The sequence below is a fragment of the Myotis lucifugus genome, unplaced genomic scaffold (genome assembly GCF_000147115.1).
Source record: "Myotis lucifugus unplaced genomic scaffold, Myoluc2.0 scaffold_225, whole genome shotgun sequence".
Classification (NCBI taxonomy): domain Eukaryota; kingdom Metazoa; phylum Chordata; class Mammalia; order Chiroptera; family Vespertilionidae; genus Myotis; species Myotis lucifugus.
In genome coordinates this window covers 477,381-504,893 of record NW_005871273.1, presented here as the reverse complement: position 1 = coordinate 504,893, position 27,513 = coordinate 477,381, and the positions used below count along the sequence as shown (strand labels likewise).

The window sequence follows — 27,513 nt, the reverse complement described above, 5'->3', positions numbered from 1 at the left end:
CTTATTATTTTCTGTACCTAACTGGGTGCTTGGTGTCAATCAACAGAGATTGATTCAGGCTGACTTAACAGAAAAAGGAATTGATTGCGAGTTATTTTAGAATTCAAGTAATTGACAGAAGGTTGATTCAAAAATGGGAAGGAGGTCAACACACAGAAAAATATCACTATGCAGAGAGTCTCCAGGGCACTGCGGCCACCACAGCTAACACAGGCAATTTCTTGGTACCACTGTGGCCCTCTGACACCTCTGAGCACTAGACAACTCAACAAGCATAGATTCCAAACTGTCTCTGACTCTTTTCATCACTTGCTATAGAGGCAAAGTCCTTGGCAAGGACATTGGTTGAGAGAGAGCAGTAGATATGCCCATTTTATAGCGACTAGAGGACAATAATGCAACTCTTTGTACCAGATTTCAGATGGGACTCAAGCCATCTAGGATTTCTTAAATAGAGGAAGAGGATTCACATTCTGGATAGTAGCTTAAAATAATGGCAAATGCACTCTGCATACTCCATGAGGTTAGTTTTTCCTTCAATTGGGGAAGGGAAGACTTACCTCATGGAATATGCAGCGTGCATTTGCCATTCTTTTCTTAACAAATGACACCAACATGCATTCAGTCAACTAAGCTAGAAGCCTCAAATTCATCTGGAATTTTTTTATTTTTCTTCATTATACACATCTATTTTGCTGGTGTTTATTTAAGTCGCCAAGCCTTGCAATTCCATCTATCAAATCTTCCTTCACTCTTTTTTACTCTCTTCTTTCTATTCTTAGATCAACCCTATCCCATTTCTAAAGAGGACTTTAGATGCTTTCAAGCAATGATGAGTTTAAGGGTGTTAAAGGTGTGGGCTCACATATCAGACCATATTTCTATTACTCTCTATTGGGGTGACGTCAGACATTTTACCTAATCTTGCTCTATGTCACATGTAAAATAGTTACTACAAGGATTGATTGAGGCAGTATGTTTAAAACATCTTGAGTGCTCACAAACAACAGGTATTCAATGAGGGTAAGTCGTGCGAAAAGTGAAAAGTGGTGGTGGTGAGGCCATGAAGATGGGAATAGTGGTGGTAGAGATAGTCTTAACTACCTCTAATCGGTACTTTCTGAAATATGCAGTGTCTATTGCTGTCAGCATTATCTTCCCAAAACATAAATTTGATTTTGTTACTCTCTTGTTTGGAATCCTTTGTTTCCTATGAGATAAAATCCAAATGCTTTAGTCAGTCATATAAATTCATGCAAAACAGACCCAAGTTATCTTTCTACCACTGTCTTCTGCCACTCATGCTATTTCGGCTTCCTGCAGCATGCTTCTTTGCAGCCTTGCAACTCCTGCATTTCCTATATGGCCCAAACACATGGCAGCTGTCTTTGCATTCCCCCTTCTGACTCCCTCCCTCCAGAGCCACTCCCTGTGTTCCCATCACACTAGGTTCATGCCTTTCACATAGCGGCACTGCAGTAATTATTGCAGATGTCATCAATTTCTGCAGCTGCTCTTGTGCCCTTGAATGGAATGCTCCTGTCTTATTTGCATCTCTGTTATGTGGGACTGGCACATAGTAGGTGCTCAGCGAATGCTTATTCAGCTGCTGAACTCATGACAACACTTGTGAGGAGTCTGTGAAGATGCAGAGGAGTCCTGGGAGAGGTGTGCCAGCTTCTTTCAGATGAGTGCACCTTGTCCCCCTGGCCACCTTGGCAGTGACAGGAACCGGCCGAGCGTTTGAGAACCTTGACTCCTGCCACTCTGCTTTAATCATTTCCAGTTTGCGCTTGGCACCAGCCACCATCCTAGAAACTTTGACAGAATACCGGGAAGACCTTTTTTTTCTGAAGAAATATTAATTCCAGTAGAAAGTTTAGATTAGAGGACATCATACTTAAGGGACTCTGGAGCCAAATTTGCAATCACCATTAAGGGAAAGAGCCAAAGGGCTGTGTGTGTCCTAACAGGATATTCTGAAATAGAAATGACCACCCTTGCAAACACAGGTGCCATTTGCATAAGCTCCATGTCCCTGGCAAGACCCAAAGCAAGGATATCTTCTCTAGATCTAAGAAGTTGTAGAAACTTTAAATCCCCTGTACAAAAACTAAAATAAAGTCACAGATTCTTGCTCAGGTGATCTGCCACATTCTTCATGGCATTTGAAAACAAATACTGGTACTGGATGAAACAGAATTATCTAATTGGAAGTAAGAGGAAGAGACCAACCTAATTCAGAACATAATTCCCAAAAAATTTAATTATTGAAAAATACTTTTATAAAAATGCATGAACACCTTCCAGACTGTCACATTGTCCAGAAAGAATCCCCATGACATGTTAAGTTCTGGCAAGTAGGGGTGGGGAAATACTGGTGTGAATGCTTTCATCCTAGTCACCACGCTCTGATGCAGAAATAAAGGGTTTCAGTGGGTACGTGGACATTATGAATAGACACGTGTGACAGCACAGACACAAGCACCTTCCTCTCGCCGATGCAAAGAATTGTACTGATTTCCTGTGGTCAAAGCCCACATCACCAAGTCCTCTATGGTCAGACAACCACCATTATTACTTTAGAATCTGATGCCTTCACCCCTTTAACCTCCTGCAATGCCAGCAGCACTTCCTCAGGAGTTACTTGGAGAATGTTACCTATGTTGTTACTGTGGAAAATTACTCCATCTCAGCATCGTCTGTACCTACAATTGGACTAAAATAGGAAAGAGAGAAGGGATTGTGTGTTTCAAATAGTCGGTTTTGCTGTTCGAGACCCTTGAATGGACTGGGTGTGGTGCCCAGGATGTAATGTCTGGTTCTTCCCGCCCCATATCCTCTCTCAAACCTCACAAGAGGGAAATTCTGCCAAAACTTTCGCCTTTTAAAAAATATTTTTTATTGAGTTTTTAAAGAGAGGAAGGGAGAGGGATAGAGAGTTAGAAACATCAATGAGATAGAAACATCGATCAGCTGCCTCCTGCACACCCCCTGCTAGGGATGTGCCCTCAACCAAGGTACATGCCCTTGACCGGAATCGAACCTGGGACCCTTCAGTCTGCAGGCCGATGCTCTATCCACTGAGCCAAATCAGTCAGGGCATTTCACCATCTTACTAGGTCTGAAGGAAAGGTTCCCTTCCCTCTCTCCCCTTTGCTGTCTTGGAGAAGTGGGGGTGAGGCTGGGCTGACCCAGTGACCTGCAGATCACTGCCTCCTTGCAAAGCAGGCTCCTGTCCCCAGCCCATTCTCTTTGGATCCTTCTTGGCCTGGGGGTGGAGGGCACTTGCCTTTCCCCAGTTCCTGCGACCCACAGATGGGGGGGGCTCTCTTCTGTCTAGTAACACTTTTCTACCTACTATTGGGTAAGTAGAGCAGGTTGGCTCCAGGCAGAGCTGCTTCCTTCTATGTCAGACCCTGTCACACTCCCAGTCCGCTGCCCAACAGCGAGGCAGGCAGAGCCCCACCCTTGATCCCACCTGAAGCTTTGCTCCATCCCTCAATGTTAGTTCCTGGAAGGAAGGACCAGGGTAGGACCAGCACCCTAAAACTTCACTGGTGCATTTCTCGCTTTTATGTTATTTGTCATTCCAGCACAGGATAGCATGTGGTATGCAAAATTAGCTGCCCGGTGTTCTGGTGAAAAGACTATTCAGCTGCAGGTAGTTGAAATTCAGATGCTACAGGTCATCTGGTCAGATTCTGCAATTCAGGGGCAACACTCCTGAAACTGTATGGCTGGGCCTTCTGTTCCCGGCTCTTTGTTTTAATTTCTGTTGACTTGGATTATGATATTATTCTGCCTGAGCACATCAGACTCCTTTGCTGAGACTGTTTACTGTTTATGCAGTATAACAACTTGATGATGGTATCTGATTTGCTACCCTCCTCGTTCCTTTTAAAAAGCCTCTGGTCTGTTCAGTGCTATAGAAATAGGAGAACTCCTTGACAATGGAAAACAGAATGAGAAGTTCTATGTATTTGATGTAGAAGACATTACATCCTTAAACACCAAATTCTCTCTCTCTCTATTGCTTACACTCTCCCTCCCTCCATAATACGTGTGTATGTATGTCAATCTGTATATTTATATGGGTATTTATAGGTCTACATACTTATAGTTAAGGAGATATACAAACAAACATATTTGCATACATTTTTTGCAAGAGATAACAAACCTTTTCCAGTTTCGTTTGAGGCTCTCATCTCACTTTTCTTTCTGAAGAGGGGAATTTCCCTCCATGGGAGCATGGCTATGAAATAAGTCCTCATTTGCAGTTCATTTGAAGTTTCTCCTGTGCTTGTCTAATGAGAAACAACACCTCAAATGGGAGTGTGATCCCTTCCGGTTATTCCATTGCATGTGATTTCGTTATACCACAAATAGTTATCTCCTTCCTCCCCAATAGTTCATCAATAGGCCAAGGTAATTTACTCCAAAACAAATGGACATGCATGGTAATTTTGCTGTATATAGAAACATATTTTAAAAAAGAATATCTGGTTAGTGTCTGCTGGAAAAGTCACCAAAGAAGGCTCCAGGTGTCAGCATGGAAGGCAGTGGAAGTCAGTTCGCCGAGAGCACAGCTTTGCTGAGAGCTGGGAAGGGAGTGGAGATAGGCAGCAGGATGTGGGAGCATCCATTACTTTCCTTTTGTTTTTGGCCTTGGATTCTCTGATGTTGACCCTGCTTTTTGCTCAGGCAAATAAAGGGTCAAGGCCTTCGGAAGCAGATAGCTGCGCTGGACCCGATTCATCCTAATAAAAAGTAATGGTGTGCTTACCTGCTAATCCTTTTCCAACTTAGAAAGGAGAGATTAGGAGAAGAATGAAGGCAAATCTAACCTGTTCTGCCTTGAACGGTTAAGAAGATGATGGAAATCAATAAACTCCCAGGTTTTGGGGAAGCCCCCTGGATTCCACATTTACTAAGGACAGGAAGGAACCCCAGCGGGAGCCTTCGGTGACCAGAACCTGAGCACTGAGCCATTGCACACAGCTCTCCCTTCACTGGGACCTCCCCGGAGGAGCCCAAGGCTTCCTTGACTCCACCTCATGATGATGTTCTGCCCATGAGGAGTGTAGATCATAGGGAGAGCGTGATGAAGCCAGTGGGGAAACATCTGCAAAGTTAAAGGAATCGGTCCATGGCCAGCGGACCCAGGAATAGATTAGTTTGTCTAGTTCTCACAGCCCCAAATCTCCTCAGTGGAAATCTGACAGGTCTCAGGTCTCCCAGGTAGCCTCTTCTTTCCAGCTGGGCTCTGGCATCAGCTCCCCGGGGAGCCTGCAGGACACTGGCCTTCACAATGATAGCAGCAGATGGAGACACCATGGTGTCACCCACAGGACCCTGCATCAGACAGCTTTCCTCCCCTCCCCCACCCCCCATAATGTTCTAGCTCCCAGAACAAGGCATCCCAGCCAGACCTCCCTATTTTTCTTTATCGATACAAACACACTATCTGTTAAGTTGCCTAATTTGGTTCTCCCCAAAACTCTAGAAGGCAAGGCAACGGTAATAATTTCCATTTGATGAATGGATCCTGAGATATCAACCCTTTGGCCTTAAAGTGTACTGTCCCAGCGCCCATGGCATGGCCCCTTAGGTACCCATAGCTGTGGTCTCTCCGGCCTTACGCAGGAGGGCTGAGTGCCTGGATAACTGGGCATGGAATACCCTTGAGATCATACTCTCAGAGAGGGGTGAGGAACGCTGACAGGTGTGTGTGTACAACTGCTGTTTGACCGCACGTCAGAGAGGACATGACTTGTCCCTGAATGACACTATCCACTCATGTGCCCTCCAACAGTCTCCACTCTGTGGGCACAGAGCTGGCCTGTGGCCTGTGTAACGTCACCATGAAGCCCCACTAGAAAGGCGCTCATCTGTGGACCTTTTGGTCTGCCTTCTGCTTGGCTTCCTTTTCTTCATCTTCGCTGGGAAGGAAGTTGCTCAGACGGCATGATCTGTAGGTTTCCCTTTGTTTTTACTGTGTGCCTTTTAGACTTGTGTATCCTGAAAAACCACAATGCTCAGCAACACCATAGAGGGCTGCTGGCACCCCCACTCCACTTCATCTTTCCTTTGGCTGTTCTGTTCCGTTAGTCCCAATATAGCGCTCCGCTCCCACACATCCCTTTGGGGTGAAATGCCTGCTCAGTCTGCTTGGAAAGGCAGTCTATTTTAGGCAGCGCGATCAAAGGCTCTAATAGCCCCAGATTAATGCATTCATTCCTGGCCAATTGAAGGAGCCACTGCATTGCTCAGCCTGAGCTCCTCACTGGAGGATGTGGCCTGGGTAATGAGCCATTCAGCAGCGACCACCCTGCACTGCTGGGGACCGGCAGAAGGGGGCAGAGATGGCACCCAGCAGAGGCAGGGACGGTGCAGAGAGTGGGGAGCCTCTGGGCACCCCCTCTCCCCCACCCTGGGGAGCAGTTGTAAGAGCTGGAAGGTTGTGGACACACACCTGCCTCCTTGTGCTGAGGATGCCAAAGTGCTCATAGCACCGACGTACTTGTGGAGGCTGAGAAGTGAGGTGCCTGGCCCAGAGAGTATGTCTCTGCTTTGAGCATTTAATTTCCCTAAAGAGTTTTCACTGCTCATTTGCTTAGTAAACCCTTTCTATTTTTTTAAATATATTTTTATTGATGTCAGAGAGGAAGGGAGAGGGAGAGAGATATAGAAATATCAATGATGAGAGAGAACCATAGATCAGCTGCCTCCTGCACGCCCCCTACTGGGGGTCTAGCCCGCAACCCGGACATGTGCCCTGACCAGGAATTGAACTGTGAACTCCTGGTTCACAGGTGGATGGAAGCTTAACCACTGAGCCACACCGGCCAGGCAGTCTGTCTCTGCTTTGAAAGCGATCCCTGATTGTGCAACTAGGAGAGTGACACGGGAGAAATTACCGAACAACTGCAGCCTGTGCCTCTGAGTAACTATTCCATGTGGAGATTTTCAAAGAGGGGAAAAGAGGCAGAGTCAGAGAGGGTTAGGAGACATCCCAGGAATGTGTGAGCCCAGGGGCTCAGTGATTGAGTGTTGACCTTTGAACTGGAAGGCCATGGTTTGATTCCTGGTCAGGTCCCATGCCACGTTTGCAGGCTCAATCCCCAGTGGGGGCCCGGCAGGAGGCAGCCAATCAATGATTCTCTCTCATCATTGATGTTTCTATCTCTCTTTCCCTCTCCCTTACTCTCTGAAATAAATTTAATATATATATATATATATATATATTAAAGTGCCAAGGTTGAGAACCTCTGGTTAGCCCAAGCCCGTCCTATCATAGATGAGAAAGCTGGAACACAACAGAAAATGCCTGGTGCAGGCCACCCTGAGGGAGAATGCAGCTGGGAGGGCAGAGCCTGTCTTTTCTCTCGATGCCACGCGCTGAGATCTGGAGGCCTGCTTTCAAATTCCACACTGATGAGGACGTTCAGAAATGAACTTATTTCCAGTCTCCAGAGCACCCTGCCCAGCCCACAGCTCCAGCAAAAATTCCATGGCCTGCCTGTATGAACTCATGAGGCTCCCTAACCACTTGGTCTGGGCAGATGTCTTCTGGGGGTTAACTTATTATATTTGTTATCCATTTTAGAAGTAGATGGTTCCGCTGATAAAAATAGGAATCGCCGGAGGAGCTAGCACCAACCATTAGGAGGCGCTGTGTATGCAATGCTGTTATGAACAGCTCCCCAGGAGGGGGGAGAGCAGACCCCTTCCATGAGCATGACTGCATCTCACAATTATTAAATATTGATCCATCTCAGCAGGGCCTGGGCCTGGTTTCAGAGGAAGGCGGTGCATTAACTCGTGCTAATCTTGTCTAGACCCAGAGTGTTGCACTCCTGGTGGTCTCTGCTGACCCTGGTTCTCTGATTGACAGTGTGGATGGGAGCTGACTCCTTTGCCAACCAGTTTGATTCTGGGAATAAGCATATATGAGTTTTTGTCTGGAGTTAGAGGAGATGTGTGGTGTGAGCACCCGAGCTTAATAAAAAGCAAAGAAGCCCAGCTGAGGATGCAGAGCAATTACAGGGAATTCGATTAGTCTCAGTGCATGATAATCCTGTGCATTTTCTGGTGCTGATGTTGGATAACATTGGAAAGGTTCAGGGTGTGGGGGGCAATAGAACGGAAGAGAGGCCAAAGATAAGAGCAAATGTGAAAGTCCATAGTGTGTGCTCTATGGATCTGAAATTTATTTCTCTGTGTGTCTTTTTTAAGCGTCTAGGCAGATCACCAAAATATACAGCCATCCAGAAAAGAAATAGCCCACGTGTATTTAAAGGACAGCGTTTTAACCAATGTTTCAGCTTGGAAACACCAGTCCTATGTTCCCTGGAGATGCCCAGCTCTGGGGAGGAGAATTGAGGTTACTGATTTACCTTCAGTAGCACAGACCTGTTTTTAATATATTGCCCAGTGACAGGTTTTCTGTTTAGCTTTTCTGGGTTACTCAACACAGCCATCTCAGTAAAAGGAGAGCAGCTCCTAGGCCCTTGTTTCCTTTGAAGACCTAGTGCCTTCAAGGAAGAAACTGAACTTGGACTTCAAAGCATGTTGACACTCTCTCTGGCTTCATGGCAAGCAGCAAGTTCTGTAATAGGAAACATGGCTGTCCTGCCCTCTGATTCACATTAGGTGTGTGTGTGTGTGTGTGTGTGTGTGTGTGTGAGCACAAACACACAGAACATCTTTGTGGTTTTGAGGTGTGCATGGCAGTAATAGTTTAATCATTCCAGTGTCAATCATTAGGCTGTGAAACATTTTACCAGAAATGTGTCACTTAATGATGTAGAGCCAGAGGAAAAATAAAGTGCACAATTCAGTTCAAGCGTACACATGAACAGTCATTTGTTGTACCCCTACTATGTGCAAGGAACACTGCTCCATGCTGCAGATGTGAAGGTGAAGCCAGAAAAGAGTTAAATGTATTAGAGATCTTTCCTTTATGAGTCTAATCATCTAGTGAAGGTGGTAGGTGTACGTACTAACAGTTACTAGGACAGAATGTGACATCTGTATGCGAGTAGATTGAACAAAGGGCTACCAAAGGACAAAGAAAGGAGAAATTGATTCTGACCAGGGAGATTATACATTCCAAATCTGTTTATTGTGTCCTCACTATGTGCTGGGCACTGTTGCAGGTGGCAGGGAAGAGTGGGGACACATGGATCTTGTTCTGTCCTCCTGCGGTTTACAGTCCAATGAGGATAGACAGACGACAGACAGCAAACACATCCAGGAGAACTGGAGGGATGGGTAGGTGCCATACAAAACTCTAAAGCAGAGCGATGGGGAGGGGCAGGGAGCTGGTTCAGATAGCACGGTCAGGAAGGATGCAAAGTGTGACCATGGAAATAAGACATAACTGATATCTCACCATCTGAATACCCGGGAAAGAGCATTGCAGGAGAGGGAACAGAGGTTGCAAAGGCCTGAGAGAGGAACCAGCTTGGCACCTTGCAGGCACAGAATGTGGGCCATGGGACTGGGACTGAGTGAATTCTGGGCAAAGTAGTCCACGATAAAGCCAGTGCTCCTCTGGGGCCAGCTGTGCCAGCTCTCAGAGACACAGGTGCACATTTCCAATTCCTTTCGAAGTGCAAGCAGGTGCCAATGGAGGTTTTCAGGCAGAGAATGATAGTATCTGATTTATATTGTTTTTAATCATTCCCGCTATGACACAGAGAATAATACACTGTGTAAATAGTAGAAGCAGGAAAACCAGAAGAGAGATGTCAGACATGGGTAGGAAGAGGGAAGAAAATGATATCAAGTCAGTGTGAACATTTTTTTCTTCTTTCAAATATATTTTTATTGGTTTCAGAGAGGAAGGAAGCAGGAGAGAGAGATAGAACCATCAATAATGAGAGAGAATCATTGATTGGCTGCCCCTTGAACTCCCTACATTGGGGATCAAGCCTGCAACCCAGGCATGTGCCCTGACCGGGAATTGAATCATAGCCTCCTGGTTCAATGCTCAACCACTGAGCCAGGCCGGCCAGGCAAGAATGTTGTTTTTGAGATAAAGGGAACAGGACTTAGGAAATGGGGGAAAAGAGAAACCACAGATGATTCGTGTGCTATTATTTCCAGCAGTTGGGTAGATGATAACATCATGAACTAGGATGAGATAATTAGGACGGGAGGTAGGGTATTCATAGTAAGAAATTACTATGTTTGGGACATAGTAAGTGAATCTATCTATTGAACCATTAAATAAAGATGACAAATAGGCTAAATCACTGTCCTTTATTGAGCGCACAGTATATGCTCAATATCATGCATATGGATTCATTGAATCCCCAGAGTAGCCCTATAGGAAGAGTACTCATTAGATCATATTTTTTTACAAAGAGAGAAAATCAGGTCTATGTCCACACAGCTAAACAGTGTGTTGAACCAGAATAAGATTAATGAGAATAAAGAGGATAGATGAGGGCTAGGCATGGACTTGGAAACCATGAGCATCTGATGGTAGATAAAGCCATGGCTGACATGAGAGAGCATTGTAGTTTGAGAAGAGACCAGTGATCCAGCAGTAGGAAAGGCCAACACTTAGAGTTTGAGATTGAGAAGGTGTGGCCAATAAGGTAGGAGGAAAGCAAGGAGAGTGTGACCTTGCCAAGTCAAAGAAGGTAGTAGAGATCTGGGTCAAATGCTGCTGACAGATTAATGTAACAAGGACAGAAATTGGCCATTAGAGATAGTTAGATGTAGCACCTTGGATTTGTTCACAGAGAGATTGGGCAAAACCATTCTGGTTGGAGTGGTGAACATGCATGTTTGTTTACTTGCTTCTATTTTTGTCCATTTAGCATGTGCTAAGTAATTTATATGAATTATCTTAGTCACTCATCATAACCACCCTATTAGGTGTTATTATTATATGCACCCTGAGGCCGAGGACACGGAGAAGCTAACTGTTTCAAAAACACATGATGAATAGAGAGTAGGCCAGGATTGAAGACTGAGTCTGATTGGCTCTGGAGCGTGAGCTCTTGACCTCAATATAGCTGGGAGCTTTCTAGATGGCTTTGGAGCCTGAGCTCTTGGCTGCAGTGATAGTCGGGAGCTTTGTAGATGGCCTTCCGTGCCTACTAATGCAAGCAGATAGAGAGAGGAATGCATACTTGTTGGTCAAGAATAATTAGGGAGAAGAGGAGAAAGGTAAGTGGAGAGAAGGGCACCCGGATATGTCAAACCAAGGACTTGAAACTTTATTCCCTGCATGGTGGGAGCCAGAAAACATTTGAGTTGTAAATTAATTCACTCATTCACAATTGGTCCTTCAGCCAATGTGCATTGAGAGTCTGCCCCATGGAAGGCACAGGCTGGGTACTGTGGGAGACACAAAGGTGAGAGCATGCTGGCAGACCTTAAGGCCCTCACCAAGTAGAGCAAAGGACAGCCCTAAAGGAGGTGAAACCTGTGCTGAGATATCAGCAGTACAAGGGAGGACGTACAGTTCCAACCGACGAGGCGGTGGCTGTAACCAGCCCAGTGGGGACAGGGGTGTCCCTCTAAGATCAAAATGTTGAGCCGTTTCATACGAGTGACACTGAGAAGCGAGTCCGGTGAGAGGCAGAAGCATCATAAACAAAGACATGAGTAGCTGAGACGGTCATGCTGGGCAGTCATAGTCTGGGTGGCTACAGAGTTGGTTCCCGATGACAGAGGACCTTGAATGACAAAGTATGGATTTTTAAATTCTATTCTGACAACACCTGTGAGGAATACAACATACAAAAAATCAGAAAGCATCACCAGTTGGAATCCAGGAATGGAAAAGTATCCCGTGTAGAGAATTTGGGAGACTGCGCAGCCTGGTGGAATAGAGCTGTCTGCCTAATTCGTAGGGAGGAGGTTCATTCCAGGTGGAAGATGTCAAGGGACTTAGGTTCTGAACTTTTGTCTGGCAGGAAGCACAATATCTCTGTCTGTGTGGCTTTCGGTGACTGGACATACTTGGGAGAGAGTGACCAGGCTTTCTAACATGCACAGATACATGAGTGTTGTTCAAAGAGAGACAGGGGCTGGTATGAGGACCATGCAATTGCATTTCCCACAATAAATGATCAGAGACTCTCCACTCCTCTGTACCAGGAGAGGAGGCCCTCCCCAATGATGCTGGGAGCAGCAGGCCTCCTGTCAGGATCCACCCACATCCTGATGGGCCACTTCCGCCCGTGGAGCTGATGAGGGATAGAGAGTTCTTGTCAAATCCCCAACTTGCCCTTTTGGATATAAAGTTCACGTGTAAATATATATATAATATTTTACTTCTGTTGCCGACGCGTTTTGTTCCTCCGGAGTACGAGAGGCCCAGCTCCTTTAATTAGTTTCCGGATGATGGCATCTCCACCGAGAAGCGAGTGGTTCCATCCCTCCAATCTCAGGGGGAGATAAAGGAATGTAATAAAGACATTCGGTGCTTCTAGGTGATGCGTTTGACAAGCTTTGTATTAACAAGAAGTCATGTTGAAACTTCTCTCTCTCCCCACCGCACTCTCTCCAGTCCGCACTGTGACATTTCGCAGGGGATTAGCAGAGCTCTGCTGTGGCTGAGAACTTGTAGCTGGAAACCGCCCGCCTGCCTCCCGCCCTTGAGCTGGAAAGGAAGGGCCTGCGCCTTGATCTGCTGCAGACCTTAACCTTTAGGAGGGATTTAGTGGCAATAAGGCCTCGGAACAAAACCTCACTTGAAAACCAACTGACAAGTTACTCTGGACAGCGGTGGGACCACGTCCGGGGCTGCAGGATTCAAGGCCAGTTAATGAGATGTTTCTTCCACTTGCTTCAGTTATTCCCAGAGACAACCGTACAGGGAGTGTGGGCGTAACTCTGGTTTTCAAGTTTCCAGCTGAAGCCACATGGGTCTCTGATGGAGAGAGGCGGGAATTCCCTCCGGGGCCACCTGCCTTCCGCTGAACTCAGCCCTGCAGGTACCTGGGGAGAAAGGAGAGACTGTGGGAGGATCGGTACCATTCCCCAGCCGGGGGTGGGGTGTGGGGGACTTCACCACAGCCCTCCTCCTGTGCTCAGCACAATTCCCCGCTGCCTATGGTTTTATAGCTTGTGTTGAGTGCATAACTATCAGTGCTTTCAGGCAATTAGGAATTAAAGTGCTGATGACGCCATGGAGGCAGCGGAAAATGTAAGCGAGCCTGGCACTGTGGGCAGCCAGCAGATCTACAGCCAGGAGATGCAGGCTTTTGTAGAGCAGGTCGCAGGAGCACCGGGAGGCAGGTGCCCTGTCCCTGCCCTGCTGCCTCCATCCAACCCGGATGGGCAGCCTGGGAGACGGGCATGGTGGTGCCCGCCCATCGGGCAGTCTTAAGGAGACTGTGAGCACAGAACAGCGTTGCCAGGAGTCTGAGAGGCTATGATGGCATGTACATACATGCACATGCTGGTTTACTTGTGCTGTTGCAAGATGGGGAAGCATGGGCTTCACCTGGGGGTGGTGAGGCATTCACTGTTGTAGGAAGGCCATTTCTCTCTCCACAAGGTGGCTTGCTGAGCAGACGCAAGAGCATCTATCTAAGGGGAAGAGTTAGCTAACCACTTTCTGATTTTGGAGAAAAAGGAGCCCTGTTGAAAAGGAGGTGGGTCCTCGTTGGTTTGGCTCAGTGGATAGAGTGTCAGCGTGCGGCACAAAGGGCCCAGGGTTCAATTCTGGTCAAGGGCAGGTACCTCGGTTGCAGGCCCTAGCCCTGGTCAGGGCTCCTGCAGGAGGCAACCAATCGATGCGTTTCTCTCACATCAATTTTTCTCTTTCCCTCTCCCCCACTCTCCCTACAAATCAATTTTTAAAAATCCTCTATTAACAAAACAAAACAAAATAAGAAAGAAAATGAGGTGTTACCATGGGAACTGCAGACCCTAAAACTGAAATGTATGGAAAGGGTCCCCTGGCTAAGGCCAGGGCTGCTGAGGGAACCGGACACTGTGCCCTGAGCAAGATGGGGTCTGTGTCTCCCTTCTCTGAAGATCTTTTGGAATTTGTGCAAAAATTCTTTCTGGGGGAGAGACAGCTGAGGGGACATGGGATGCGACAGAAGTCACAGATGCAGGTGTAGAGCTTTTCCTAACTGGTCACTCGAGTGTCATGGACATCAGCTGCACTTTTGCTTTGGGAAGAGAGACCTAGTGAGACACCAGATGCCTAGGGAGCAAAGGAAACTGCTTAAAGAGGCCTCGAGGCCAAGCCTCAAAGTATAAGGCAAAGCTCAGGCTGGTGGGAACCAGAGGAATAAACAATTCCCAGTGAGAAGAAATTAGAAACAGGAGGAATCGAAATTTCTTTTGAGCCCCTACCTGTGACATGCAAGTGAAGACATTGTACACGTCAAAAGATGCTATAAAGAAATCCAGCCAGCAATTCCAGGTTGCTTTTTACAGCAGATAATTATGCTGTTTACCACTAATTGATGGAAGTCTGCATTACCTCAATCACAATAGCATTTATGTGTAGAGTGATTAGCAGCTCGCTGAGTGCTTTTAATTATACCTACACATGTCATTTGATCCAAAGCCCGATAGGAAAAGGTTGGGTTTGACCTGGAGAGTATTATGCTGAGTGAAATAAGGCAGGCAGAAACTGACAAATACCATCAGATTTCACTTATTTGTGGAATCTAATGAACAAAATAAACTAACAAACAAAACAGATTCATAAAAAAACAGAACAAACTGACACCGTCAAAGTGGAGGGGGGTTGGGTGAAAAAGGTGAAGGGATTAAGAAAAAAGCGCATTAAAAACTCATAGACAGACAATAGTGTGGTGATTAACAGAAGGAAAGGGGGGTGGGGAGGTAGGAGAAGGTAAAGGGGGGATCAATGGTGATGGAGGGAGACTTGACTTTGGGGTGGCGAACACACCATACAACATGCAGATGATGTATTATAGAATTGTATCCCTGAAACCTATATAATTGTATTAACCAATGTCACCCCAATAAATTCAATAAAAAGTAAAGTAACAGAATAACAGAAGAGAAAAGAAAAGCTTGGATCTGAGTTCTGCCATTTTCTAGCTTAGTGTCTCTGAGCACATTTTTAGCTATTTAAAGCCTAGTGTTCTGGATTAAATGGAAAATATAGGGGAAGTAGCTAATTTTTTTTAGATGCACCTTACTAGAGATATTGCAATGGTCTGACTTCCTGTATGATGAGGCTTGTTGCTTAACCTCCCTGTGTTTGTCTTTGCCGAACAGTGAGAATAATGCCTGAGTTATTGTGAGGATTTAAGAGGAAGCAGCCAATGCTAAGCCCCCAGCAAAGTGCTGGGCATTGATGGTGTCCAGCGGTCCTTCCTTCCCATCCTGCCTGAGGTGAATTTCATGAGCTTTGGGTTGAATACCCATGATTGGTTTCATGTCCACCACCCCATGGGCATTCAACCCAAAGCACGTGCTCTTATTCTAGAAGCTGCCAAACAACCAGGCCTGTCTGATGTCAGATCCATGTCACGATTAGCAATAATTCCCCCTCTGTTTCCACATTCAACCCTTGATGAAGACATAGGTCTTAGCAATTTCTTGGGCGTTGTCAAGTATGATGGAGCACTGCGGTTGCAGACTGGTTGCTGTGAAATTCAACGGGTACAAATCTGCCCCAAAGCAGGAAAGCCTGGAGTGAGGCGTGCGTGGTGCTGACTTCGGCCTCCTGTGTCTCCATCAGGAATGACTGCGCTGGGTCGGGAGCCGAGCCCATCAGCACTTCCTTCCACATTTCAGCTCCTCCTGCGAGGAGCACATTCCAAACCACGGAACCAGTGGTTTATGACTAATCCCGACTAAAGCGCCTGCTTTCCTCCCCGGGCTTCCTGACTTTCCAGCAAACATGAATGCTTTTAATGTGGAGGCAGAGGAAGAAAGAGATGTAAGCAATGACAGGAGGGTCCTTTAAAGGGAGTAACAGTCTGCCCCGGGGCTGTGTCGCCAAGGAGCCCTCTGTTCAGCATCTAATTTGGGATTCTGAATGGAATCTGACCTGTGCCTCCTGGGAAGGGGAAGCAGCCAGCACATTGCTGGCCGGGAGAAGGGCCCCCCTCGGGGATACACCCTGTGCCCTCACATGGGGCAGCCACCAGCGCCTGTGAAGAAGAGGTTGGCATCTGCCTGGGAGGCGGGGAGGAGGCTTGCTCCTCGTAGTCTCTAAACCAGTGATGGCGAACCTTTTGAGCTCGTCGTGTCAGCATTTTGAAAAACCCTAACTTAACTCCGGTGCCCTGTCACATATAGACATTTTTTTGATATTTGCAACCATAGCAAAACAAAGACTTATATTTTTGATATTTATTTTATATATTTAAATGCCATTTAACAAAGAAATCGCGTGTCACCTCTGACACGCATGTCATAGGTTCGCCATCACTGCTCTAAACCAAAGCGCCCCCGCTGCACCTAATGTCCGTATTTCCCCTAATGTCCAGAGGTATGCATGTTTAGTAACACTGATAAGTCACATTTGAATAGTACTTCACGTTTAACATATAAATTCTTGTGAGAGGATGGTGGGGGAGAAGCAGATCTGCATGTGGCTGGATGAATTGGCAAGACCCCAAGAACACTGTGCGGAGAATCCACATTCTATGGGGCTTAATTTGATGTGAAGAGAATAGATTTGGGAGCATACATAATCAAAATTCAGGTCCCACCTTTGCCACTTAGTATCTGGGTAACCTGGAGCAAACCACTAAAATCCGAGAAAGCCTTAGTTTCTTTATCTGTAAATAGAAATAATAATGGAACTGCCTCAGTGGGTACCTGTGAGATTTAACCCATCTGTGGAGTCAAGTGCCTTGTCAACTGTCCAGTGCACAACAGAGATTTATGATGTGTCAGTGTGTGTGTGTGTGTGTGTGTGTGTGTGTGTACATGTATATGATTTTTGTTTATCTTTTTATGTATGCATCCATGATTCTGTGTGTATTTATTTTCTAACCCACATAATCCCTCATTAAAACACAACACTCTGTAACTCTACAATTTTTAATTAAATGTTTTTGAACACGTTTCTTGACCGCTCTAAATATAAGTACCCTCTTTGTAAAATGTGGGAAGGGAAATAATTAGGGTGACCAACACTTGCCCATTTGCCTGAGACTTTTCTGGTTTCAGCGCTAAAAGTCCCATATTCTGGGAAACCGTTTAGTTCCAAGTAAACCAGGACAATTAGGAGTAATATCGCTTTAGAAATAATATCTACTTGTGGGGTGAATGCAGGGGTAAAATAAATAAAGGTAATATATGCTAAACACCAGTTATACAGCAGGTATTTAACAAGCAGTAACTGCCAGTATTATTATAGATGCTGAGAGTCTTTGGAGGCTATTGAAAGATCTTGAGTAAGTTTATTCATGTCAATTTATTTGCATTTCCATTCAGCCTCGTGAAAACACCCTCATTCATTCAAAAAATATCTGTTGAACACAACCTGTGCCAGATATTATGGTATGTACTGAATACATCAATGAACAAGACACATTTTATTTGAGAGAACTGACAGTTATGCAACAATCTAGTATGGAGAGTTCTACTTTTGAAAAGGTGATCAAGGAAGGCTGCCTACAGGAGCAAAGATTTAAAGCATGAGACAGAACCAGCCAGGTGAAAGGCAGGAAGAAAGGCAAGCAGAGAGGACCCGAGTCAAGGGATGGCTTGGTGTTTTGGGAGGAAAGGAGGCCAGTGGAGTGACTAAAAGAGAATGACATGGGATGTGTGTGGAGAGGGAGGCAGGACCTGGTTCATTAAGGGTCATTGAAACCAAGGCAGGAGCTTGGCCTCATGCTCCATGATGGCCTCACCTCTTTGTTCACTCTGGGTGAGAGAAGGAAGGTTCTAGATCAAGCATACTTTTCATAGCCTGAATTCATACCTTCACAAGTCAGCTTTGCCCTAGAGTTTACCTTGGTCCACAGTGGCCAGTGTGAAAAGACAGATTAGTCCACGAACCGGCATCAGCTCCGTTGTATCTGTAAGAGTTTTCTGATCCAGATAGAACATTCGGGCACTAGGCTATTGACCAAGGCCCAAGTGTGTGTGTGGGGTCTGCAAAGCAGGCTAGTTGAGGGCACTCCAGATTGGTCCTTGTGATTCTATAAAGACAAAGGTCCCAAGCCATAGCAGTGATGCTGCCTTTGCTGTGGAAACTATGAGTTGCCATGGGCATCTCAGACCTTCACTCTGTGGAGGAGGGAGGAGGCAGGGGGAGAAATGCCACGGGCAGCAAAGGAAGCCATCTGGGATGCATAGATCTGCGTGTGCCGTGCAGAGTAACCCGGTCCAGGCAGCTCAGCCCCACAGGACTGTGCAGTGCTTAATAAAGCATCTTAATTTGGATTTAATAGGATATCTACCCGGTGCTAAAAACAGCAAATTGCTATTTATTAATGACATAATTATTAAAACCTAACACCTGGGCAGTGGAAGCTAAACCAAGACGGGGGAAGTTCCCTATAATACTGTTTTAATAATTATCTTATTTAACTATTTACACATTTGAATTAAAATTCAATACCAGGCAGGCTGAACCTTAACATAATGTAATGATGTGGAACTGTATCCAGAGTGGGGTTCATCAGGCTCTGCTTTTCCTCCCAAACATCACCTACCCACTTCCCGGTCTCCCTGTGTCCACATGTGTGTGTTTTCTAGATTTGTGGCATGCACGTCTGGAGAAACAAGTTGATTGCCTTTTTTAGGAAGCCGTGAACTCTTAGCAGATCTCAGATCTCACCCCAGACCTTTGATTGTATCATTCCAATCATGCTGCCCCTTGTCATCTCACTACAGGACGTCTAAAAGAAAAAGTAGTCAAACTGATGTTCTCCCCAAGAATAGTTCTCCCTATACCACCCAGGGACCTGCTAGCTCAGCCATCAGCTGCTCTTGAACACAGCGGTGTTTATATTGGACTCTGTATTCCCATTCCCCCATCCAGGGTACAGCCAGCTCTGGCTCATCTCCAATGGCAATGCTTTTAAATCCATCCTTTCCCTCCATCCTTATAGAGGCAACTGTTTAACCCAGGCCTTGAATAGCTCATATGGATGGATTTTCTCTGAGTCCAATTTCTGTCTGTTTTCACTGTGATACCTTGTAACTGGTTATTTTGCTTAAAGTAAATTTAAAATATATAGAATTCCATTAAATTTTTTGAAGCTTGCAATTACCTGTAGGATAGAGTTAAAATCCAGAACCTAGCCATTTAGGCTGTTCCATAATCTGGCTCTAGTTTAGTCATTGAACTTGTATTCCATTCCTCCTTGAGTCGGTTACAATGCATTGATCCTCCATCTGTGTTGAAGCTACATACATGTGTTTGCCAAGCACACACAATATAAAACTCACTTATTGAGCACTTGATATTTCTAGGAGCTTCTCTAAGTATATTTTATAAACTTACCCCTTAAATTCTCAAATAAATTATCTGAGGGACATGCAATTATCAGCTCCATGACAGGGATGAAGAAGAAAGGCACAGTGAGGTCAACTAGCTTGGCCAAAGTTACCCAGTTTGAACAAAAAAGAGCCAGGGTCTCAACCAGTACTCTCTATTGCCTCCTGTAGTACAGACTTTGTATTTTCAGACATGACATGGGCTTCTGCCTAACCTTCTGTGCAGCTTCCCATTTTCAGCCTATACAGCTGTCTCTCATTTGCAGATGTTCGATCTAGACCCTCCATCTAAGGTCCAAACTAGACCCTCTACTTGAGGCCCAAACTAGACCCTCTATCTGAGAAGCCACTCGATGTTCCTACTCACTATGACCCTCCCTCCACTCACGGAACTTAATGTTTGTACCCTTCCTTTCACATTCAATCACATGCCATTTGTGAAACCTTTTACTTTGTTATTCAAGTTTCTGGGATATTTATATGCAGTTTCCTCAAACCGATTGTAAGTTCACGGAGGCCAAAGAATTGTGTATTTCTGCATACCATTCATATACTTCACACACAGTTGTGTCTATAGTAGGTGTTCACTAAATGTTTCCTGAACGACTTCTGGCCCAGCCTACAGTAGAGGGTATTGTTACATTAATGATTATGCCGGTGATTTTTGGTGATATCTTCTTTGCCTAGCATGTTTCGCCTCCTCTTCTTCCCAGAATAACTTGTGCTTATCTTCTAGGGCTTAGCTGAGGTGTCGCATACCCCAGAAGCCTTCCCTGGCATCTGTCTCCAGGCTGATTTAGGTGTCTCTCTGTATTGCCTGGACAATCTTATTCATCTCTCTATGTTGGCATGTATTGAACGGGTTTGCTGTGTACCTGTTTTTACGTTGCTAAACTGGGAACCCCTTGGGGATAAGGATTGTGTCCTTTTCAGGGTTATGTTCTCAGTGCTATGAACAATGCTATGGATACTGATGAAGGAAGGAAGGAAAGAAGGAAGGAAGGAAGGAAGGAAGGAAGGAAGGAAGGAAGGAAGGAAGGAAGGAAGGGGCAAATGAGTAAATTAACAAAAACAAACAAAGCCATCCTGATATGTTAAGAGCCCGCATGATTAAAAGGTATAAGAAAACCATTCTCAGTTAGCCAAAACTTCTTTATGAATATGGATTAGCTAAAACCACGGTACATCCTATTAACTCCATGTAATTTTAAATACTGACAATGTGTTAGAAGTTGCCACCTAGAAAGCGATACTGCCAATCCCCTGGCATCTCAGGAACTTTGCTGCTTTAGTTTTGAGAGTGGGGAGTGTATCTCTGGTCAACCACCTCAGCCCATTGCCATGATTGGGCGGCCTCTGAAACTTGCCCAGGGGAAATTTTCCACCTTCAGGTTACACTCCCAGGCAGGATTAAAAGGACAGCCAGCATGTCACCAACTTCTAGTGCATGAGTTGGATGCTTTCCAGGTGCTAGTGGGGAGGGAGACAATTCTAGATGATTCTTCCAAGGATGGGATGCGATTGTCTCATTTAATATACTGACTTTGCTGACAGCGCTGGCCCAAACCACCTTCTGATCCACTTGGGGACTGTCCATTGTTCTCCAGTGTATGATTAGCAGATTAGCTATCATGTAAGAAGCCAGGAAAATGAACTTCCAGGAAGCCCTTCCAAAGCAAGAGTAATTCATTACTCGACCTGATTTCCACTTAAAATGTACTTTAAGCACACTTCCAACTACAAACCCTAAATCACCCCGTGTCCACAAAGTCCATCATTTTTTATTTTATCGCATGGCGTGACTTAATCCCTTGCAGAGCATCTCGGAGTGCTTTCCAGATCCATAAATTACTCACCTGCACAGTGGAAGCACTGCCTGCAAGGCCACCACCGTCACTCTGCAGGCAGCCTGTCCTCTGAGAAGCGAGCAAGACAGTGGGTGCCAAGGATGGGCAGGAGCAGGGGTCAGGAGGATGTATGGATCGGTGGAGTGGTGCTTGGAGAACTGAATACTCCAGTTAAAACACTGAATAAATTCCATCAAGTTTAAATGCTGTTAGAACTAAGAGAATTTAGAAATGTGGGTCTTTCAGATAGTCAGCAAATTGGGTGTTCTGTCCTTAACTCATCAATTATTATTCTGTCTTGGAAGATTCAATCTAGCTTTTAAAGTGACGTAGCCATTAGTTGCAACATGATGTCTTAGAAGCCCTGGATTGTAAGAGCCAGTGCTCACTCCTTAACCCTCACCATATTGATTCTCCATTGTTTTTGTCCCACCAAATACCTGTGAGAGTACAGGTGAATGTGTGTGCAATCACACACACACACACACACACTGCATTTCTATCTGAAGATGATGTGAATTTAAACATAAAAATGATGAATGGTGCCCTAGCTCGGTGGCTCAGTTGGTTGGAGCATCGTCCCATACACCAAAATGTTATGGGTTCAATTCCCAGTCAGGTCAGGGCACATACCTAGGTTGCAGGTTTGATCCCGGGTCAGGGCACTGATGGGAGGCAACCAATCATTGTTTCTCTGTCACATTGACATCTCTTTCTCTCTCTCCTCCCTCTCTCCCTCACTTCTTCCCTCTTTTTCTCTCCCCTTCCTCTCTCCCTCACTCCTTCCCTCTCTTTTTCTCTCTTCCTTCCTCTCTCCAAAATCAATGGAAAACATATCCTCAGGTGAGGATTAAACAAGTAATAAAAATCATTAAGGTCCTTACTTTATGGAAGACACCCTATTCAGAACAGCAGATTTTTTTTTTAAATGAGAAAGGCTCTTGCTCAATATCTCATCTTCTGATAATCCATAGCATATTGAAGAAAGATGAGAAAACGTAGCATAAGAGAGTAAATTTAAATGCTTTGAAGAAGCTATGGAATCCATAGTAAGGGAAAGGCCACACCCTTTTGGAGATCATGCAGAAGACCTTATAGAAGGTGTGGTAACACAACCAGGCCTTGAACAATTCCAATAGGTATAAGTAGTTGGAGAGAAGGAGAGAAGAGTCTAAGAATCAAAATCAGCACCAAGGGTAGGAGGACAAGGAAATAATTTGCAACTCGTGCTTATTAATGAGTTGTCCAGTGTGTGCCATGTGGAAAAGAGTGGGGGAATATTTTAAGGAGAAGGAGGAACAAAGGCGAAGGGAGAACATCTGCTTGATAATCCCCTTTTGTGTGAAGGAGGAAATCCAATGCAATAAAAGGTGCTAGATTAATGCTTCAGACAGAGGAAAGATGAGCCCTGAAATTCCCAACCGTCTCATCTCCATGTGAGGGTTGCACTCTGGCCTTGGAACAGGGCTTGGGGGTGATGGTCAAGTTCCCCGGGATCTCCAGGAGGCCAGATGGCATTGTATGCTGTTGGATGATGTGCCCTGGAATTGCCCGCTGTGGTGGCTTTGACAGGTGTTTATTCAAGGAAAGAAACCAACATGAAGAAACTTAAGAGAGCTGGATGGAGGGGCCAGTTAATTTGTGAAGAATTAATGAGTCAGATCTACTGTCAGTAGAACTGAAATGGTGTGTGTTAACGATCCGGTTCTGAGGTTGTTACAAACATGTAGCAGGTTGGGAAGGTGCTGGAACAACCATTATAATCCCCATCCTATAAATATCTGTTGAGCTTTGACTACGGATATAAATATAAGTCATGGCTCAGGCCATCAAAAAGCTCATGGTCTAGTGCAGTGGTCGGTAAACTCATTAGTCAGCAGAGCCAAATATCAACAGTACAACGATTGAAATTTCTTTTGAGAACCAGATTTTTTAAATTTAGACTATATAGGTAGGTACATTGTTATTAACTTAATTAGGGTACTCCTAAGGCTTAGGAAGAGCCACACACAAGGGGCCAAAGAGCCGCATGTGGCTCACGAGCCGCAGTTTGCCAAACACGGGTCTAGTGGATGAGAAATGCTAAGACAATAACCATTGCATAGTGGGATAGGCGCCAAGTGACATTCTTACTTTATAAACCATTTGGCAGACAAATGAAGAGTCATACACGGACCAAAAATCACATTCACTAGTTTTGATGATACTGGAGAATTAAGCTTAGATGTGTAGCAACAATTAGCTCCTAATTCTGAACCCCAGATGAGACGGATGGACACAGGCAACTGTTGGCTGTGCGGTGGGCCCTCCCGCACCTGTAGGACATTGGCCTGTGACACACGCACTAGGACAGTGGTCGGCAAACTGCAGCTGGCGAGCCACAGGTGGCTCTGTGGCCCCCTGAGTGTGGCTCTTCCACAAAATACCACGTGCGGGCACGCATGTACAGTGTGATTGAAACTTTGTGGCCCATGCGCAGAAGTCGGTATTTTGTGGAAGAGCCACACTCAAGGGGCCAAAGAGCCGCATGTGGCTCGCGAGCAGCAGTTTGCCGTCCACTGCACTAGGAGGACCACAACAGAACATAGCTTCTTACGGGGAGCCTGGCCCCAAAACTAAAGCCCAAACAGAGTGGGGTTCCTGTTCCCAAATTTACCAATTAAAACGAACCCCTCCCTTCCTTTGAGGAATTGTTTTAGGGGTCCGAGAGAGAAAGGGACCAAGTGTGTCTGGCTAGTTGACATTTTTTGATTCACCATCAGGCTGTGAGTAGGCAGATGAGGAGCAGCTGGCATGTAGAGTCGTGCAGGAGGGCAGAGAGGTGTAAGGGTCAGAAAAGGTGCACCATTGCCCAGCCGGTGTGGCTCAGTGGTTGAGTGTCGACCTATGAACCAGATCACACTTCAATTCCCAGTCAGGGCAAATGCCTAGGTTGTGGGTTTGATCCCCAGTGTGGGGTGTGCAGGAGGCAGCCGATCAATGTTTCTCTCATCCTTGATGTTTCTATCTTTCTCTTCCTCTTCCTTCCTCTCTGAAGTCAATACAGATATATTTAAAAAAAGAGAAAAGCTGCAACAAAGTGGCTTTTGATTTAGACTTTAAAGGATGACTGGGAGTTTTCTAGGAAGGACATAAATAACAAGATAGACCCCCAAATGCTTAATGATCAGAAAGGGCATGATGTGTTGGGGGTGACAAGGGGATTAGATGAGATAGAATCAGCAGGAATACCAATGGAAACAGGTTGATGCTTGATTCTGAACAGCCTGCTATCCCAGGACGAAGTGGGTGGATATGATCAGCTGGGCAATAAGGAACAATTGGAGTTGTTTAGGCAGAGATGTGATATGCTCAGAATTGTATTCCATCAACTCTGAATGCACTGTGGAGAATGTCTTGTGGATGTGTGTCAGAGGGGACTTGGGTGAGAGTGCAGACAGGAAGAGGGTGGAGGCGAGGACAATCGTGTTGCATTGAAATCCATTCCCATCAGTACTTCCTGACTTTGGGTTTAGACAGGAGGAAATAGACAATAAATTCAAGGTAAGATGTTCCTTTTATGTTTAAGATAATTCCTCTAATTTCTCTCCATTTGTTCCCATCACCCTTATACTTCAGTCCCCGAGCTATTCTGCCAGCTATTATTGTGAGACAACAAAGAGATGTTTCAACAGGATATTTATTTTCCTTCCACTGGCTTTTGTCTCCACAGTATCTCCCAAAATTGTAGAGATTTCTTCAGATATCTCCATTAATGAAGGAAACAATATCAGCCTCACCTGCATAGCAACGGGCAGACCAGAGCCCACGGTTACCTGGAGACACATCTCCCCCAAAGGTAAGAGAGCAGTTTGGTGCTTTGTGTCGTGAAAGGAACTGAGAGACTTGCTGGCCACAGCTAGTAGGTCATGGTGCTGGTGACTTCATCCAAAGGGTCCTTCGTTGTTGGTAGCCTGATAACAATGCTCGAGGCTCTGTGAGGGTTTGGTGTTCTCCAAAAGACAGGCCTATCCTCTTAAGGCAGGGGTCCTCAAACTTTTTTTAAAAAAATATATTTTATTGATTTTTTACAGAGAGGAAGGGAGAGAGATAGAGAGTTAGAAACATCGATGAGAGAGAAACATCGATCAGCTGTCTCCTGCACATCTCCCACTGGGGATGTGCCCACAACCAAGGTACATGCCCTTGACCGGAATCGAACCCGGGACCCTTCAGTCCGCAGGCCGACGCTCTATCCACTGAGCCAAACTGGTTTTGGCCCTCAAACTTTTTAAACAGGGGGCCAGTTCACTGTCGCTCAGACCATTGGAGGGCCGGACTATAGTTTTTAAAAAAACTATGAACAAATTCCTATGCACACTGCACATATCTTATTTTGAAGTAAAAAAACAAAACAGGAACAAATACAATATTTGTATTTGCATGTGGCCCACGGGCTGTAGTTTGAGGACCCCTGCTCTAAGGTTTCAGCGGCCATATTTGAGCTCCTCTCCAATCCCTGGGAACTGCGTCCCAGCTGGTGGTGGATGAAGTGGGGGTAAGATGTTCTGGGAGAATGTCATTGGCCATATTTGATGGTGGACAATTCGCTTTCATGGCATTATTCAGCTGGTTGTTTTAAGAGAAAGAAAACACAAACACAAAATAAATGAGAGCTCCGAACGGCCACATTCCTAAATGCACAATTTCCAAATCGGGGCTTGTTCGGCATTGCCAGATATCCGGTCTCTATTCCGTTGTTTTGTAGCCTTGTTGTTGTTTTACTGTGATTAATCCAAGATGACCAAATTGCAAAATGTACTTTGTCTTAATGCTTAGATGTTGTATAGACCAGACCAGACTAAGTGGTGTTTTGTGCTTTCATGGCTTGAACATTAAACATTTAGAATCTAAGTAGATGCCATTTATCATTAAGCTGGCTTTTATTCACGGTACATTAAATTATTTTATTTGTTCTTCAATATCTCTTGAATGCTGGCAATAATCTAGGCACACGTCTCAGCATGGGGGATATAGCAATAAACCCAAACAAGATCACATTCTCATGAGGAAAATGACCATAAAAGGAATATACAAGACACCAGGTGGTGATAAGGATGAGAAAATAGAACCGTATATATTGACTAAAAGAAAAGAGGTTTGGTCAGGGAAGGCCTTTGAGAAGGTGACTTTGAGCAGGGACATGAATAAAGAGCCTTAATTTCATTGGTTATTGTGAACGTACACATATGGATGTATGCATGAAGGTATATGCATTGCTGAGTAATAAGGATGTAAAAGGAACTGTAGTGGTAGTTGTTTGCTCAATGTTGCAGGCCAGGTCCCCCAAAAACATGTAAGACTTTTATTCAAGATACTCTTGGAACCAACCTCTGTAGAAGGAAAAAAAAAGAAAGAGGGTTGGGCAGTTGGAGAAGTTGAGTTGCACTGCAGTCACTTGGAATATCTCAGCTGACAGGATGGGGGGTTCTGAAGCTGGGGTAACCCTTCAGACAGGTTCTTTATTTGAGGTGAGGGGGCTGGCACAGCAGTCCGTCGCTGAAGCTGGGCTGTCTGCAGAAAGGCTGTGACCTGGGCCAGGCATCTCTTCACAGGACACAGTCCCCGTAGAGCTGCCACTGAGCGAGTGCTGTCTACCACCAGCACACAACCCCTGGGGCAGACATCCTCTCTTCCCAAAGGTGGCAGCGCCTCAGCATCCACTACACTTGGGGACATTTTAAAATACCTGTCAGAGCTGTGAGGGGGCCTCAAATACCAAATCCCCTTTCTTACTAGTAGACATGGACACTTGGCCCTGCTAGAGGTCTTCGGAGAAACCATGAGATTTTCAGTGTTGGGCCTGAGTTCCCAGGAGCTGCCCCAGGCCAGCATTCCTGACTCTACCCCATGAGCAAAGGCATCAAAGAGCTTCCCGTGTCTGTCAGTCTCTTGATGGATGTGAAACGACGTTAAGTGAGGACAGGCCCACAATCCGGGGGGAGGCCTCTGGCGTGCGTGAGATCATCACTGATGAAAGGTGGCCCTGGCACCTCTGAAGCAGGGGCCCTCCCAATGGACAGGCTTCCGAAGACCGTGGTGCCCACCAGTCAGCGCTGCCTAATGCTGAGTCCCCAGGGCTCCTGGATGCCAGGGCCGCTGGGCCTGCGACTCTGCAGGGCCTTTATCATCCCAGGTAGACGTGCTTCGCCCTCTGTCAGGCAGAGGCCCTGTGGCCTCCCTCTCGCAGGTCTCCCTCTGT

At 45.6% G+C, this 27,513-nt stretch overlaps 1 protein-coding gene across 5 annotated transcripts in view; it reads left to right on the top strand.

Moving 5' to 3' along the window:
- NTM (neurotrimin) overlaps window positions 1-27,513 on the top strand; it is an 846,452-nt gene that overhangs the window by 710,096 nt on the left and 108,843 nt on the right. For all 5 annotated transcript variants that reach the window (XM_006098235.3, XM_014463876.2, XM_023761994.1 and 2 more), the window contains one exon: window positions 24,985-25,110. In XM_006098235.3, coding sequence (XP_006098297.1) covers window positions 24,985-25,110 — 126 coding nt within the window. The remainder of the gene's footprint in view (window positions 1-24,984; window positions 25,111-27,513) is intronic.